At 42.6% G+C, this 16028-nt stretch overlaps 1 protein-coding gene across 28 annotated transcripts in view; it reads right to left on the reverse strand.

The window, feature by feature from the left end:
- TCF4 (transcription factor 4) overlaps window positions 1-16028 on the reverse strand; it is an 886011-nt gene that overhangs the window by 83737 nt on the left and 786246 nt on the right. For 25 of the 28 annotated variants that reach the window (XM_085630059.1, XM_085630074.1, XM_085630079.1 and 22 more), the window contains one exon: window positions 15716-15854. In XM_085630059.1, the coding sequence (XP_085486185.1) occupies window positions 15716-15854 (139 nt within the window). The remainder of the gene's footprint in view (window positions 1-15715; window positions 15855-16028) is intronic. The other 3 variants (XM_085630087.1, XM_085630081.1, XM_085630019.1) reach the window with 1 other exon arrangement.

Below are 16028 nucleotides of genomic sequence, written 5' to 3' on the forward strand. Positions count from 1 at the left end.
ATGTTGTTCTCCGGAAGGAGTAAGGTTGTTTCTACGTGATTTTAAAGGTCACTATGTGTCTAGGGACATGGATCCCCGACTACAGACTTTACCAGTACATCTATGGGCACAAGGCCCTACGGATGTTGGCTGCATGAACATTACACCATACCGAGTCACATTGAAAGCAGGAGTGGTACTACCACGAATGCGACAATACAAGTTACCACATGATGCTGTAGTGGCTTTGCTGAAAATCATTGATGAGCTAATTGCCCAGGGAGTAGTTGTAGAAACAGACTCCAATGTATGTAATTCACCGATAATTCCGATTCTTAAACGAACTGATCCTACTGCCCCACCAGTATACCGATTGGTTATTGATTTGCGTGAACTAAACAAGTGCATTGTACCACAATTTCCTGTGGTCCCTGATATATCATCATTATTGACAGCAATTGATTCCGAAGCAACATTCTTTACTGTAATTGATCTCAAGAATGCCTTTTTCAGCGTCCCAATAGATCCGGAAAGCCAATATTTGTTCGGATTCAGTTTAAATGGGCGCAGCTTTAAATTCTCACGCGCTCCCCAAGGATTCACAGAAAGCCCCAGCATCTACAGCCAAGCACTGAAACGAGAACTTGACAGTATCCACATGCCAGTCAATACTGCACTGCTTCAATATGTCGATGATCTGCTGATCACCGCGAGAAACGAACCTGAATGTGAAAAGGCTTCTCTGACAGTTTTACATTTTCTAGCCGACAAGGGGCACAAGGTGTCTCCTTCTAAGCTGCAATTCTGTGTCCAGCGAGTTATTTATCTTGGTCACTCGCTGTCCAAGGAGGGAAGGCAGCTTACACCAGATCGCATCCAGTTAATTGCTAACATGTCAATACCCCAGACACAAAAGGAAGTGCGGGCTTTTATAGGCCTCACTTCATATTGTAGGCAGTGGATCCCTCAGTACGCATTTCTAGCAAAACCACTCATTCAGCTAACCACACAGGAGGCAGCCACATCGACTGTTCTCCCTTGGACTCAGGAACATACACAAGCTTTTGAAAGCCTAAAGGAAGCTTTATGTCAAGCACCTGTTTTAGTAACACCATGTTATAGCAAACATTTTACACTTTTTGTTACAGAACGTGAAGGTACTGCCTTGTCAGTACTCACTCAGGATCAAGCAGGATCACGCAAGCCATGTGCTTATTTTTCCAGTACATTAGATCCCGTAGCTCAGGCTTTGCCTGCATGCCTGAAATCAGTGGCGGCGACAGCTTTAGCAATCAGACAAAGCGATGCCATAGTATTAGGACATCCATTGACAGTACAAGTACCACATGCAGTAGAGGTTCTTGTGAACCGAACACAAACACAACACTTGACCATAGCAAGACTTACCGGTTATGAACTGACATTGTTTCAACCACACATAGAGATCCGACGGTGTAATACATTGAATCCTGCTACACTATTACCTGTAATTGGAACAGACCCACTAGCTCATGATTGTGTTGAAATCATTGAAATAAAGACGAAACCTAGACAAGACTTGACAGACGTTCCATTGTTAGATCCAGACCTGACGTTGTATGTAGACGGATCGTGCATGAGAACAAGTACAGGAGATTTAGTGGCCGCGTATGCAGTCACAACAGACACTGAAGTTATTGAGACAAATTGTATAGATACTTTGTCAGCCCAAGCAGCAGAACTTATTGCTCTAACACAAGCCTGTATTCAGGCCACAAATAAGAAAGTTAATGTATACACTGACTCACGTTATGCATTCGGAGTTGTACACGACTTCGGCGTACTGTGGCGAGAGAGAGGTTATTTAACCTCCCATGGTGCCCACATTCAGCACGGACCCCTCATTCATGCCTTGTTAGACGCAATACATCTACCTACTGCTATATCGATTATGAAATGTAAAGCACACACGAAGGTTACTGATATCATTTCTCAAGGCAATGATTTAGCTGACAGAACAGCTAAACAGACTGCTCAGAATCGCACATTAGACATGACAAAGCCAATAGTTCAGACACCAACACAGTGTATGACAATTAAGGATCCCGCACTTGACGTAATTGACATACAGACACATGCTACTGCAGAAGAATTAAAGAAATGGACTGAACTAGGAGGGATCCAGACAGATCAGGGATGGATGACGAAGGAGAAATCTGTATGGTTTCTTCCTGACTCTATGGTCCAAGCCATTATAGCTACAATTCACAGCCCGGCGCATTTAGGAGAAAAAGCTATGCTAGATAGCATTCAACACATTTGGTTCAATAAACATTTACGAGCAGCAGCTAAACAAAAGGTCCGTACCTGTATGATATGTTGTCAGTTCAACCCGGGAAAAAGTGTTCCCGTAGAACAGGGTGGATTCCAGACTCCTGATCATCCTTTTGAAGTGCTCCAAATGGATTATATCCAGATGGAACGATGTCGAGGATTCAAATATGTTCTTGTAGTTGTCTGCGCTCTCTCCCGATGGACTGAGGCGTACCCAGTATCAGATTACACGGCCCCGACTACTGCCAAACAGTTAGTTCGAGAATTCTTCCCACGGTACGGGCTACCACGTGTTGTATATTCAGATAACGGCCAGCCTTTCTCATCCGAATTAATGAAACATGTCTCACTTTTGTTGGGATATCAGTGGAAGTTCCACTGTGTCCGACACCCCGAGGCAGCAGGTCTCGTGGAACGACATAATCAAATTTTGAAAATCAGATTGTCTAAAATATGTAAGGAGAAAGGTGTTGACTGGATAGTAGCCTTACCAGTTGCACTATTTTACATAAGAATGGTAGCACACTCTCGAACAGGGCTATCCCCGTATGAGGTGATCTTCGGAAGGCCACCAAATATGTGGGGGACGCCTGTACCACGTAAAATAACTGATGTTAATTGTAATATGCTGACAGATTACCTGGCTTCCTTGATGTCTGCACTACAATCTTGTCGTTCACAGGTAGCTGCAGCTTTTCCTGACAACACTGAGGTGAAACCCCATGACGTTGCTCCGGGGGATCTGGTGTTTGTGAGGAATTTCGATCGGAAAACCCAATTGGAGCCCAGGTGGAAAACACCGAAGCTAGTCCTGCTGACCACAAGAACAGCCGTGAAAGTGGAGGGCCGCAAAGGATGGATACATTCCAGCCACGTTAAGAAATTTCATGGACTATCCTCGGATATAGACACTGTGCCCTGCACTCCCTCACAGACTGATTCAAAACTTCCCTTTGTTGAAAGGAATTACTCTCAGAACTATAAATTAAAACTTAGGCCCAAACAGTCGAGCAATTTGATTGTTTAAGTCCTCTCCAAGGTGAAGCGGTTGAATTGTCTCTGACATGTATCCCTTGGACCTGAGTAGAGAAAATACCAGAGAAATGTTGAAACGACAGGCGTATTGTAAATCACTGCGTAGCTACTGTGTGAGGACATTATTAATTCTGTTTTTATTGAGTGTTTTAATAATCATTACGAGTGTGATTTTGCACATATATCATCCTATTTCTAGACATGTTTATAATATTACTGCTGAACATTCTTTTAGTGACCTACCGCCACATGAATTATCTTATAGACTTGCGCTGCGCAATAACACCTTCATTAGTATGTTACATCATTCCCATCAGACTAGTAATGCCACCAATTGTTGGGTGTGTGGCCGACTCCCTCCCTATCAGAATAACAAAGGAGTTCTGCCTTTCTTTCCACATCCGTTCACACACAATGGCTCCTGTGGAGCATGGTTTAGTTTACTAAATTCCATAGACCCAGACACAGCAGTTTATCAACAACATTGGATATGGGGAAATCTGAATCTAGTTTTATTCAAAGTCTGTCACCCTAATAAGGAGGGTCACCCCAGTAGAACAGGAACTGATTTAGAAAATGAAGTGTATAAATTAGGTAATTTTACGCCTAACCTCATGATTTTGAACGTCAAATCCGAAGCTGAATTAATTCTGCCCACTATGTCAGTATTTCCAGTTAAGGGTGAATTATGTGTGAGAAAAGTTGGTTCCATACACATGGGCCATAGCAAATGCGTTACTACAGTAGAATATAGTGATCAAGGGAAATCTGCATTTAGAGCTTCTCGCCATTCTTACTTTATATGTGGTCAGACGGCATATATGCGTCTGCCTCTAGATTGGGATGGTACCTGTTACATAGCATTCCTTTTGCCACCTGTTTTCCTAGCTCCCCCTGATTATTATCGAAATGTTCATTTAGTACACAAAAGAGAGCGTAGAGATCTCCCAGTTGTCGATTATACTGAGACGGCATGGGACAAGTATGTAGATTTCAATAAAGGTATCTTTCCCTATATAGGTACAATATCAAATAGTAAGCTGATACGCAGACTCACCAAGACTCTTGAAGCTGTAGTAAACGAGACTATAGCCGCCCTAGGCAATCTGACAGAGGAACAATCAGTGATGAGAATTGTTGTTCTCCAGAATCGTCTTGTCCTTGACGTCATCCTGGCCGATAGGGGCGGAGCTTGCAGGGTCATCGGATCCAGCTGCTGCATATTCATACCAGAAAATTCGCCATCTGTATATAAAGCTATAACACGCCTTCATAAGATTGTAAGCCAGATACACGAGAATCCAGGCACTTGGACGTGGTCCGGGTGGTTTTGGAGTGTGATATCAGCCTGGGGATGGAGAGTTCTATCCTTCCTAGGTATTGGCCTTCTTATGCTCTTCAGTTGTTGTTTATGCCTGCAATGTGGACCAGCGATTTGTGGTCTGTGTGCCACATCATGCATTCCATATCAAAGTTCTCGTTCAAAATGCCGGAAAAAGAAGGAAGAAGAAATGATGCTCCATGAGCAAATCGATGGAATAATGAAGATTGATATCTCTTGAAGGGCAAGTAGGGGACAAGGAGGGAATGTGGAAATGTGGATTTTCCTGATCAGTTATGTCCCCTATCTTGGACCCCAACGATTCTATGTGCATGTCACAAGTACATGTGTGTTCCCTCCAGTTCCAGTTTCCAAGACGCAAACATATGTGTGTCTACCGTCGACATGTTCTCTGTCAGATCCGCCATCAATGGGCTGGATATTCAATTCCTAAGTATGAAAAGCCACCGACTTTATATGGCTAAGGTACTCCATTTTTACAGTTCAGGCAAGTAGGCCCGATTCTTTCCTCAAAGCCTTTCCCTGCTCTCTGTCTCTGACAGTTTCGGCTTGAGCTCGCATCTGTATCCATGAACTTTGTCCTACTCCCTGTGCAGCTAACGGTGCCTGCCTCGGCCAGTTTTCGCCTGCCTGCCAAGAAGCTGTATTTCACCTTCGAATTATCTATTTTGCTCTTCAGCCGATGCATTCCTGTCTAGTGATTTAGGTAAACATTTCCTTTAGCTCACAAGCAAAGGACTCAGCCTTTCCGTCCTCCTGCAAGTGATTCATAGCCCTGTTGCCATGGAAAGTTTTCTGCCCCTCGCTTCTCATATAGACACTTAGACGCTTGTACACGCACATACAGTTAGTATAGAATAGATTCTGTCCGAGAGTCCTTCCTTGTGGATAACATAGTTCTCTAAACATAGGATGTTAGATATGATTTGGGATTAGGTTGACATGACCCCCTAGACTTCTCGTCTCCACATGTAGAGCTAAATGTCAAGTCCCCTTCACCCCCTAGTTGCACGTCAATCACACGTCATGCTGCTGCGCACGCATCCATGTTAAGTATTATCGTATAGATCCACCTATGTAAGATAATGAGAGCCAATCATGTTTCTTTTTGCTCCTTATTACGCCTAGTTTCAATTACGTATCACTATGTTAATTTATCTTATCAATTGTTACGCCTTTTTGCACTTGTTTCATTGTAAATGTATGACCTATAAAAGTTACTTCTTGTCAATAAAGTATTGTACTTCACTTCCTGAACCCTCGTGGTGACGGAACCTGAAGGCCGCGACTCGAGTCGGCCATTTTGGATGGAATAAAGCCCATTTAGAAACCTCTTATACCACGGATTCTGCCTCTTGTTATTCTGAGCTATTTTACTTTATTTTTAAAGATTCCGTATGAAATTCAGTTTCGGTAAAAAGAATATTTACCACAAGGCCCGTTATAAACAGGGAAGGCCTAATCTAGTCCTTGTCTAATTTCTTATTTCCCAGTAACTTGTTCTAAGTAATCTCTCGCCTGAATTTCAGAGGAAAAGAACTTAAAAGAGCCTCTAACAACAGTCTTCAATCTGGCCGGAGCTAGTAAATATGCCTCAAAACCTGCATCTTGGTAGGGTTTAATTAGCTGTCGAAAACGCCACCTACGTTCCACCGTGATATGGCAGATATCGGGGCGAACAACAAAGGAAGAATCCTTATACTGTCTTCTAGCTTCGGGGAGAGCTTTTTAAAAAATAGCCTGTCTAAGCAGGAAATTACCAAAAAAGACTAGAATAGCCCTCGGCTGATTAACATCCCTAACAGGGGTTTTACGGAGGACACCTGAGAACCGGTAACCCCCTAACTCCGGGAAGGCTGACTTAAGTAAATCAAGTATAAAGGCGCGAATGTCCTCCCCCTCCAGTCCTTCCTTAATCCCAAGAAAGCGGAGATTGTTCCTCCTCTGGCGATTTTCCATATCTTCCAGCTTCCTTATTGGATCTTTTAATTGAGCTTCATGGGATGTGGAGTCTCCCCTCACATCAGATAATTCTTTTTCGACGGCTTCAGTTCTCTCTTCAATAGCATTAATCCGTTCCCCGATCTCTGCACAGGCTTTGCCAACTTTGCGGACCGCACCTTCTAGCTTTTTTGTCGCTTGTCTAACTTTCTTGCCATCCGCTCTAGTCTCTGCACGATGTTCCTTTATTGATTCTAAAATCATTCTTAATGCAGAGTTCACATCTGTTGTCTCTTTGTGTTGATCCTCCGAAGGAGCTGCGATCGAAACCATCGCTGATTCCATAGGACTAATGATCCTTGTATGAAAATAGTCCCATTTTAGACCAGTGCCGTCTTACCTGATTTTTCTGCAGCTCAACAGAGCTCTTATTCCCCTTAGAGGGTCTTCGCTGTTTTTGACGCTTTGAAGCAGTCTCTGGCGCCTCAAGAATACTAGAGTCCGAAGTCAAGATACCATTCTCACTTCCACTGTGGTCGGAGTCTGAAAGACCTGATACGGAATCCTCAGGACGTAAATAGAATTTGTCTGTATTGTCCGATATGATGTCATCAATAGCACCTTCTTGTATGGTTATGGATATACCAGCAGAGAGGTCAGGTATAGCGTGAGATTAGTCAGCCGTGGCATCCTGCGCCACCTCGCTTGGCGTACTCCCCCCGTCGTCTTCTTCCAAGATTTCAGACTACGTCAAGAGCTCGCCCAGAGAATCCCCTTGAATCGCACAGAAGGACTGGACCTGGACATGAGATTCTGGATTCATACCTTGCGTGGGATCAGAAATACATAACTTTTGTAAGCCTTCTTTAGTTTAAAAAAATTCTTTAATAGCCGGCTGCGGCGGTACAGAGTTTGGGACAGGACTAGTGCTTAATTTGAGCCGGTGCTTTCCAGTGCTCAGCACCGGCACTTAAATGGTTTCCGGTGCTCGGCACCGGCACCTAATTGTCAACACGATATTTAGAACAGCCAACCACAAGGTGGCGCTGCTCATCTAATTTAGAGATGAGCAGAACGACTGTTGTTTAGGAATACAATATACATTTAAAATTGCTCATACCTACCTCCCCAGCCATTCCTTTAGCTTTGGGGACCTGGAATAATCTGAGCTGTCGCATTTACACATGCGAGTGATGGTTAGTAATTGTTTTTGCAGCAATTACAAGGGCGATGGGTGGTGCACGCTGCAGTGGCCTCCTGGTCAGAGCCCCAGGCACTTAATATTTTACAAATTAACCAATGGACAGGACCATCCCCATTCGGGGCTACCCCTCCTTCTTCCAACGTCTTTGAGGCTATTATCTTCCGACCCACTTTGTTTTTTCCCACCAGGTTACGTGGTTCACTAGGCTTAGCCACTTGGCTTGCGCCTTGAGTCTGCACAGAGTTCTTCCCAACATGCTCTTTTCCAGCTCTTAAAGTCTTTGGAGGCATAATTCTGTGTTTTTCAATACAACTGGGGCCAAGGGCTATTCTCTGCAATTTCTGTGTCAATTTGTGCCCAAAGACTAGAGCTAGATCCAACCAGACCCTCCAGCAAGAGCGGAGCCACAGGGAACTGGTGATCAAGGGGTTACACTGCATCCTTGCAGTGACGATCGGCTAACAGCCCGGCCCCGCCTCCTTGCTTCGTCGTCTGGAGGTCCCGCTCAGAGTTTCCACCGGCGTCCTGCCGCTCGAATGGAGCCCTGCAGCTGATCGAACTAAGCTGCCCATCCGCTGTGGACCAGCCTGTGCCAGCAACAACCACGCTTAACCCACGGCAAAAAGGTGAGTTAAAGCGGGTATTCTTTCCTCTGGCGGTAGCCTATTACGGGCACATTAAGGCTGAGAGGGGGAGCTGCTGCGGCGAACTATGCTGCGGCTGCCATCTTGCTTTCCCTCATTTCTATATAATTGCATTTTAATGCCAATTACATTACATGAATAGACAATTACCATTACGTTATTTGTAGATGTCAAACATATTTAAGCTATATTTCCACAGATTAATAAATATGTTGCTATTGTTCTTCTATTCAAACTGATTGTACTTCAATAGTACAAGTTGAGATTTGACTCTCGCAAATAAATGCAAATCACACAGGAGGATGAGAAGCTGATCACAGCAAAAGCAATCAGCGTCACTCTGTAGGGGAAGCAACAGCCTTATTTTTTAAAAATATTTCTTACTGGCACCCTTCATATTTACAGGATACGGTAGCATTCTCAGACAGGCAGCAAAGACGGGAACGGAAAGTGTGTCGCTTTAATATGGCGGTCTGGCAAAGAGGATAGTAGCAAAACTGTATTGCAATATTGCATGTTTAAGTATGTTTTTTTCATTGAACTAAAAAATGATATGCTAATCATTTAACCCATTACTGGTAGGCTAACAATACTGCACACACTGTTGTCTTGTGACACTGAAGTTGACATCAAATTAGGTATACTGGTGTGGAAGGGAACAGATTTTCAAAGAATTATCCTATGAGATTTACAAACAGAGCACTTTGAGAACAATGTGTTAAGATACAGGTCGCAAATTGAGCACCAAATGTTTGCCCCCTGAAAGAATAGCAACATTTCAAAATGCAGGGGGGGGTGGAGGGTTCGCAGAATGTCCCGCCTAATGAACTTTAATTTGGCAGGTCCTTGTTTGAGATCCCCTGTGATTTACTACACCACAACCATTCCTGTGTTTGCATTCCCAACATTCACAAACAAGATAAGCAGCCTGTGTTCCTCAAAGGTAATTTAAAAGTATCCCCTAAAGTCTGCAGACAATTCACAAAGGGGAGGGTATCCCAAGGAAACAACTATCACTTTGCAAATAATCATCTCTTTAGAAGTGGCAGTAACTTATCAGTGCTTTACAACAACTGCAGTCCCAAGTCATTGATACATACCACTGCTTTTATGACCGGGTTTAGTACATAAATAACAGACCTTTTGTGGTTGCATACTGTGATTTTGCGCATGGCAGGATTTGCTACCGCAAAAAGCATTTGTACATCTGGTCGATGTCTAACTGCTCAGAGGTTCTGGCCCATTCAAACTAGTACAGATTTAACTAACGTGATACGTGAAAACCAGAGCTAATTTGTGGGGGGTGGCTGGCACTGGCACTCCTTTCTATGTTAGGAGACTTATTTTTCAACATCAGAGTCAATCACAATGCCATTGGTAAATAGAGCGTGTTGGGGTTTTCTGGTACACCACTAAATACACTGTCAAGAAACTAGAATGCATTCAAAAATATCCCTGCAGACTTATTAAGCAATACGTGACACAGCACCAAAATGTTAAAGGGAAATCGAGCAGAATAGAGTGAATCCAGATTAGCAAAACTAAACATATGACTCACACACAAATTGATAAATTGCAAGTAATCTTACAATATTTGATGTGGCGCTATGAATAAGACCTTTGTAAGAGTCTTCTATAATCAGCATTAAAATAATTTGTATTTTGGTTTCTTGAGATGAGCTTTGGTGTAGAGAACACACTTAAGATTTGCACAAACATTAAAGGGTCCATTCAATGAGATATTGAGGTATGTCAACTGTAATATTCCCCAACAACCAAAAAGATCCCTCAACCAGATTTACAACTCTCTGTTTCCTTAAGATTTGCACAAACATTAAAGGGTCCGTTCTGTGAAATACAGAGGTAAATCAAAGGTATTTTCCCCTAGATCCCAAAACTAGATTTACAACTCCTTGTTTCCTAGTATACGAATGTGTTTAAAAACGGTCTTTTATGAGGACAACGCAGATTGGAAGGCAAGATGATTCCAATGTTATTGGGCTCGTGTTTTTTTCACTATTTCACTGACCGCTGAATGGGACATTCTGTCTGGAGAACAAGGGAACCCTGTGATGAGGGAGGGAACACAAAGGGTGGTTGCAGAGTTGCCGAATACTTGGCAGAATGGCTCCTTTTAGACGCCACATCAAAATCTTCTCTCCCCAAGCCTGTACAACTAACACTGCCTAGCTCCATACGTGGGTAAGGAGGGGTATCAAAGGCGACAGAGCATGAAGCTTCAGTTTTACTATGCTCTTGACACAAAGGACATATCTATCATTAGTCCAGCCATCGACCATTCATCTTTACTGGGCCTTGAATCTTAGTATGTTTGGGTAAACTGCTGAGCTGGCCTGGACACCTCATAGAATGGTGTTACTATGTATCTTGTATTGTTAACATCCCTCTGCCTTTAATGGTAAGCTGGACCAATGGAGAAGACTGAAGAGGGTCTTTGAGTGTTTGAAAGTTCAGTGCTTCAGATAAGAGACAGGGTCATAGGGAATCTGTGCCCGATTGCCCTGAAAAGATTAAAAAATAATGTGGGATTCCCTTCCTCTGGAGCAAGATCCCAGTAATCTGAAACTAATGCGTGCGTTTTGTGGGGAAGAATGTGACATATACATAGAAACACAGCAAAATAGTCACTGTAATGAGTTGAAAATTGCTAAGCTTGGTATTGCCCTCATTAAGGACACTTTGAAAGCAACATGCAGGGGGTGAAGGCTGTTTTTTTTTTTTATTAATAATGTCTTTCTAAAGGGCATTGTCTCCCTCTATCCACCTCTGGATCTATGTTTGTCCTTAATGAGGATAATATCAGATAAGCAATTTACAACTCACTACTGTTGTTTTTAAACAGGGCTACGTGGAAAATGAGTTCATGCCTTTGAAGGTAAATAATAAGTCAAAAGGATGACTACTTATTTTTACGTTTTTACCTTGAAAAAGCAGCTTTAATTCACAAGTAAAAAAAATCATGTTATAATGATAATGTCCCTTCTGGGAAAGTGATAATGAAAGCCAGGTGCCAACTGACTTTCATCACAAGATTAAGTTACTTACAATCAGTAACAACATTTCTGATGGGTACTCTAACTGCAAATTCCTCACCTTTTGAATTTCCCCAGGCACCTAACTGGATCCAGAAACTTAAGTAACAATTCCTCCAGCGTACTAACTGGGGTGCCATCGGCTCCATGGAAGCATTGTCCTGCCTCTGGAAATGTCAGAACAGAGCTATATAAATGTGCCACCATTGCATGCTGGCGTCAGTTTACAAGAAAGGATTCCGCTCCCTTAAACATGGAGCGATAGTAAGAGACTGAGACCGTGATGGCAGGCAAAATCTAACATGAAGCTTTAGTTGAAATCCATCCACAGTACAGGGAGAAGGGAAGGTGGTTGCGAAGTTTAATGGGGCTACCTACTGTTGTGCAGAAGCATCTGCTTAAAAGTTTCTGGATGCTATCTGGTGGGTTGGGAAATTCTAAAGTTGAGGAATCTGCAGTTAGAAGTAGCCATCAGAAAGAGAACTAATGAATAGCTGTATAAGTAAGTGGTCATACACAAAGATGGACCAATCTGAAGTTTTCTCTATGCTGGGGCCATTGACAAATATTTCACCTTGCACATTAATGCAGGGTCCACATCCTTAGTTACTTCCTATAGTTGTACTTGGATCATTTTTTATTTGTGCAAAAGTTGAACCAAATGTGGCAGACTGTGTTCCATATTTGCAAATTATTCAATTAGTTGTGTCTGTTCTTTAGGATACGTGAAAGACTTTCTTCTTTGCTGTATTTTAGTACTGATGAGTGTACACCAAGCATTTAAAAAAGATTACGGGTGTACAATTCTAAATGAAACCACTTGTTAACAAAAAGTCTGCAACATCATAAGAGAGGTTTTTTTTTGTGATTTATTAAATTTGTCACAATGCCCTCCAAAACAGATTTGTAGAATAATCCAGCCCACCCAAGTAATAGAGTGCATTAGTAACAGTGCTAGAAGTCACAAATGCGTGCGGAAACATGTTATTAATTGCTAATCTGAGTATCAAGGAATCACCTTTTCCTGAAATAGCCATACAAATTAAATTGTGAGCAGGTTAAAGTGTAAGTATTTAATGATGGAGTAAGCTAAAGGCTATAGATAATTATCTAAAAAGAGTCGGTTTAAAATGTATAGGGTACATAAAATCTTGAATACACACACATCTGATTTATTTAGGGCATTGAACAGTATGAAATAAAAAAACAGCAATATTTTAGGAGGACAGAAATGCCTCACATAGAAAATGGTGATTAGGTGAGCAGAATGACTATATTTCAGGAATTGACCGCTCTACAGTTGATATTGCAATCAACGCTCCCGACTCACCAACTGGGCCATTTACTAGACCCGATTTTTGCCAACTGAGGGATCTAGAAATCGAACATCCCATCGCAGTTCCTTGGACGGACCACTATCTGATCCCCTTTAGCGCCCTGTTACCCACCATTCCAAGAACTATCACTAAATGTTTAGATAGGCCTCATAGGAAGTGGGCTAGGTTTTCACCAGCAAACCTTAATCACGCTCTTCGGCAGTGCGGGCCTCCCAGAGGCAATGATATTGAGACTGCCTGTAGCTCATTGAATGAATGGATTATGGAAGAGCTTGACCGAGTAGCTCCGTGGTCCTCCAATGCGCCGAGTAGACAGTTAAAATCTGCCCGTGGTTTAACAAAGAACTAAGGATAGCAAAGAAAGCCTGCAAGCGTTTGGAACAAGTATGGAGGTAAGATTTTTCAGATCACAGGAAGGCCGAATACAAAACTAGTTAAAAACATTATCACTCTCTTATAAGAAGAATTTGTGCCACCTATTACAGTGACAGGATAGAGCAAGCTGAGAACTCTTCCAGAGAACTTTTTACGGTTTTCAAATATATATCGTCACTAGCAAGAACAATAGCTCCCAACAGCAGTTCTGTGGATTCTTGTAATCTAATGGCAGATTTCTTTGCTGAGAAGGTAGCAAGGATTTACACCAGATTCCCGGATGAGGCACGCAATGGGATCTCCGGTCAGAAGGGGGGGGGGGGACCAACATAGAGGAGGCACACTGCCTCTCTAGAATTGATCCTCCCTCCTGTGAAGACCTCAAAGGCATAGCCTTAAGCACTAAATCCGGCTCACCTAGGGACCCTACAACTCCCAAAGATATGAGAGAAAGCCTAGAAATCCTAATAGCTTATATTAGGCACCTCCCTGAACTCTCTTTCGAGACAGGCGTGGTTCCAATAAGATGGTAGAAAGACATCGTTCTTCCCATAAAAAAGAAACCGGGTGTGGGCTCGGGTCAGCTGGAGAACTTCCGACCAGTCTCACTCCTGCCCTATTTTGCTAAAATAGTTGAAAAAATGGTCAATATGCAACTAACTGCCCAGATAAATCGACACAGCTTACTGCACCCTACGCAATCGGGTTTTAGGGCCACGTATTCCACAGAGTCGGCACTGCTCCTGTCAACAGAAACTATTCATAGACAGATAGATGAGGGCCAGACAGTTGGTCTGGTCCTCCTGGACCTCAGTGCCACCTTTGACACTGTATCCCACCCACTGCTCCTACAATGTCTCAGGGAAGGCGAGTTGGATAGATTGGCCCTAGAATGGTTGGTGTCCTTTTTACAAGACCGGAGCTTTCAGGTGTCCCAACGTCCGTACTATTCCAAAAGCATTGCACTGGCCCAAGGGGTCCCACTGGGCTCTATACTATACTCTCTTTAATCTTTATATCGCCCCATTGGCGGAGATTATTGAAATGTATGGTATCAGTGTTGTGTCATATGACGACGACACGCAACTAGTGGTCTCACTGTCACATTCTTCCGATGATGTGGCCACCAATTTTTCTACGTGTTTACAATATCTAGCATCTTGGATGACAAGTAACTGTCTAAAATGAAATGGCAGTAAAACAGATATCCTAGTTGTGGGAAAAGCTCCCTCTATCCGGTCCTCGGCATGGTGGCCACCGATACTGGGCTCTATGCTCGCCCCTAGCAATCAGGTTAAGAATACGGGGATGTGGTTTGACCCGAAGCTCTCCTTTGAGAGTCATACTAGAGTGGAGGCTAGGAAATGCTTTGGAATCTTGAAAGGATTACGGAAGACTTTGGATGTGCTTCCCGTCGCACCTAGGAAAACCCTTGTCCATGCGTTAGTAACTTCTTACCTAGACTATGGTAATGCTTTATACCGAGGAGCTAGCAACATATGTCTACACAGACTTCAATGCATTCAGAACGCGGCTGCCCGCCTTGTTCTGATGCTGCCCAGGAGATGTTCCTCTAGGAATGCCCTCTTCATCTCCATTGGCTACCCCTGAGCGAGAGGATACTTTTCAAAGCCTTATGTATTAGTCACCGTATACCTGCAGGGGAAGGGGCATAGCTACCAACACAATCTTCTTACCCCCTACATTCCGACCTAGCATCTGAGATCATCTGGAACCAGTCGGGTCAAGATTCCCAGAGCAAAAAGAGCAAGAGTGGGTGCTCGCTCTTTCAGCTATCTGGCCTCTAAGCATTGGAATGCACACCCTCTCTTTCTGCGTAATGAACCATCGGAGCTACTCTTTCGGAAGAAACCGAAAACCTGTCTCTTCTGCATATAAGGTTCTTCGAGGCGTTGCTTCCTGCCATTTCTGTTGTGACGAGTCTGTGCCGCAGCGCGGGGACACACTAGTGAGTGTAACCATGCGCTTTACAAGCTTGCTTATTATTATTATTATCGGGTATCAGAGTTTCAGACATTACTGTGCAAGACATAACTAGAAGCTAGGTATGCACCATGACATTTTTATCATGGAGTACAACCTTGTAAATTTGTTACTAGTTTAGAAATAAATTCTGGGTTTATAGTTTAATATAGGAAAAGCTTCCCACTTCTGCAGCATTCTTATATACAGCCTCAACAAAACCTACTCCAAATTAGGACTTGCTATTTGTCTTCATGCTGCAGGGAAAATGTAGTTATCTTGGACCTCTTGTATCCTAGTTGAATAAAATATAACAAATATTATTTTAAGGAGTATTAGGTGCCACAAAAATATAAAATTACCTAGATATTAAAATAATATATTTTAACCTTTTCTACTGGCAGCAAATGTAAATTTGTTAAAATACACAATTTATAATATGAACTCATATTCTGTTCCCTATTATAAATAGGATCAGTTATGTTATAAAGGCCTAACCTCTGACTTACCCAATATACTGTCAGTTCCATTGGCAGGTGGTGTGCATGAAGAAGCGTTGTAATGATTTGTGCCAGTACGGTGAAAAGTGGACATTGGAGGAAGACTGGAATTGATGTCTGTTGACGAATGGGATGGGTAGCTCTGCTGCTGAATTGTAAAAAAAATCCAAAATTATTAACAGAAAAATGTACTAAGACATCGTTTTTTTTTACTTCTGACATCCCATTTACAAATCGTGCAATATATTTTTATGATTATGTACAGATTATATTTTACAAATGACATTAAAACGATTAAAACATTTACTGTACTGAAAATATG

Source organism: Triturus cristatus, chromosome 2_1 (assembly GCF_964204655.1).
Source record: "Triturus cristatus chromosome 2_1, aTriCri1.1, whole genome shotgun sequence".
Lineage (NCBI taxonomy): Eukaryota > Metazoa > Chordata > Amphibia > Caudata > Salamandridae > Triturus > Triturus cristatus.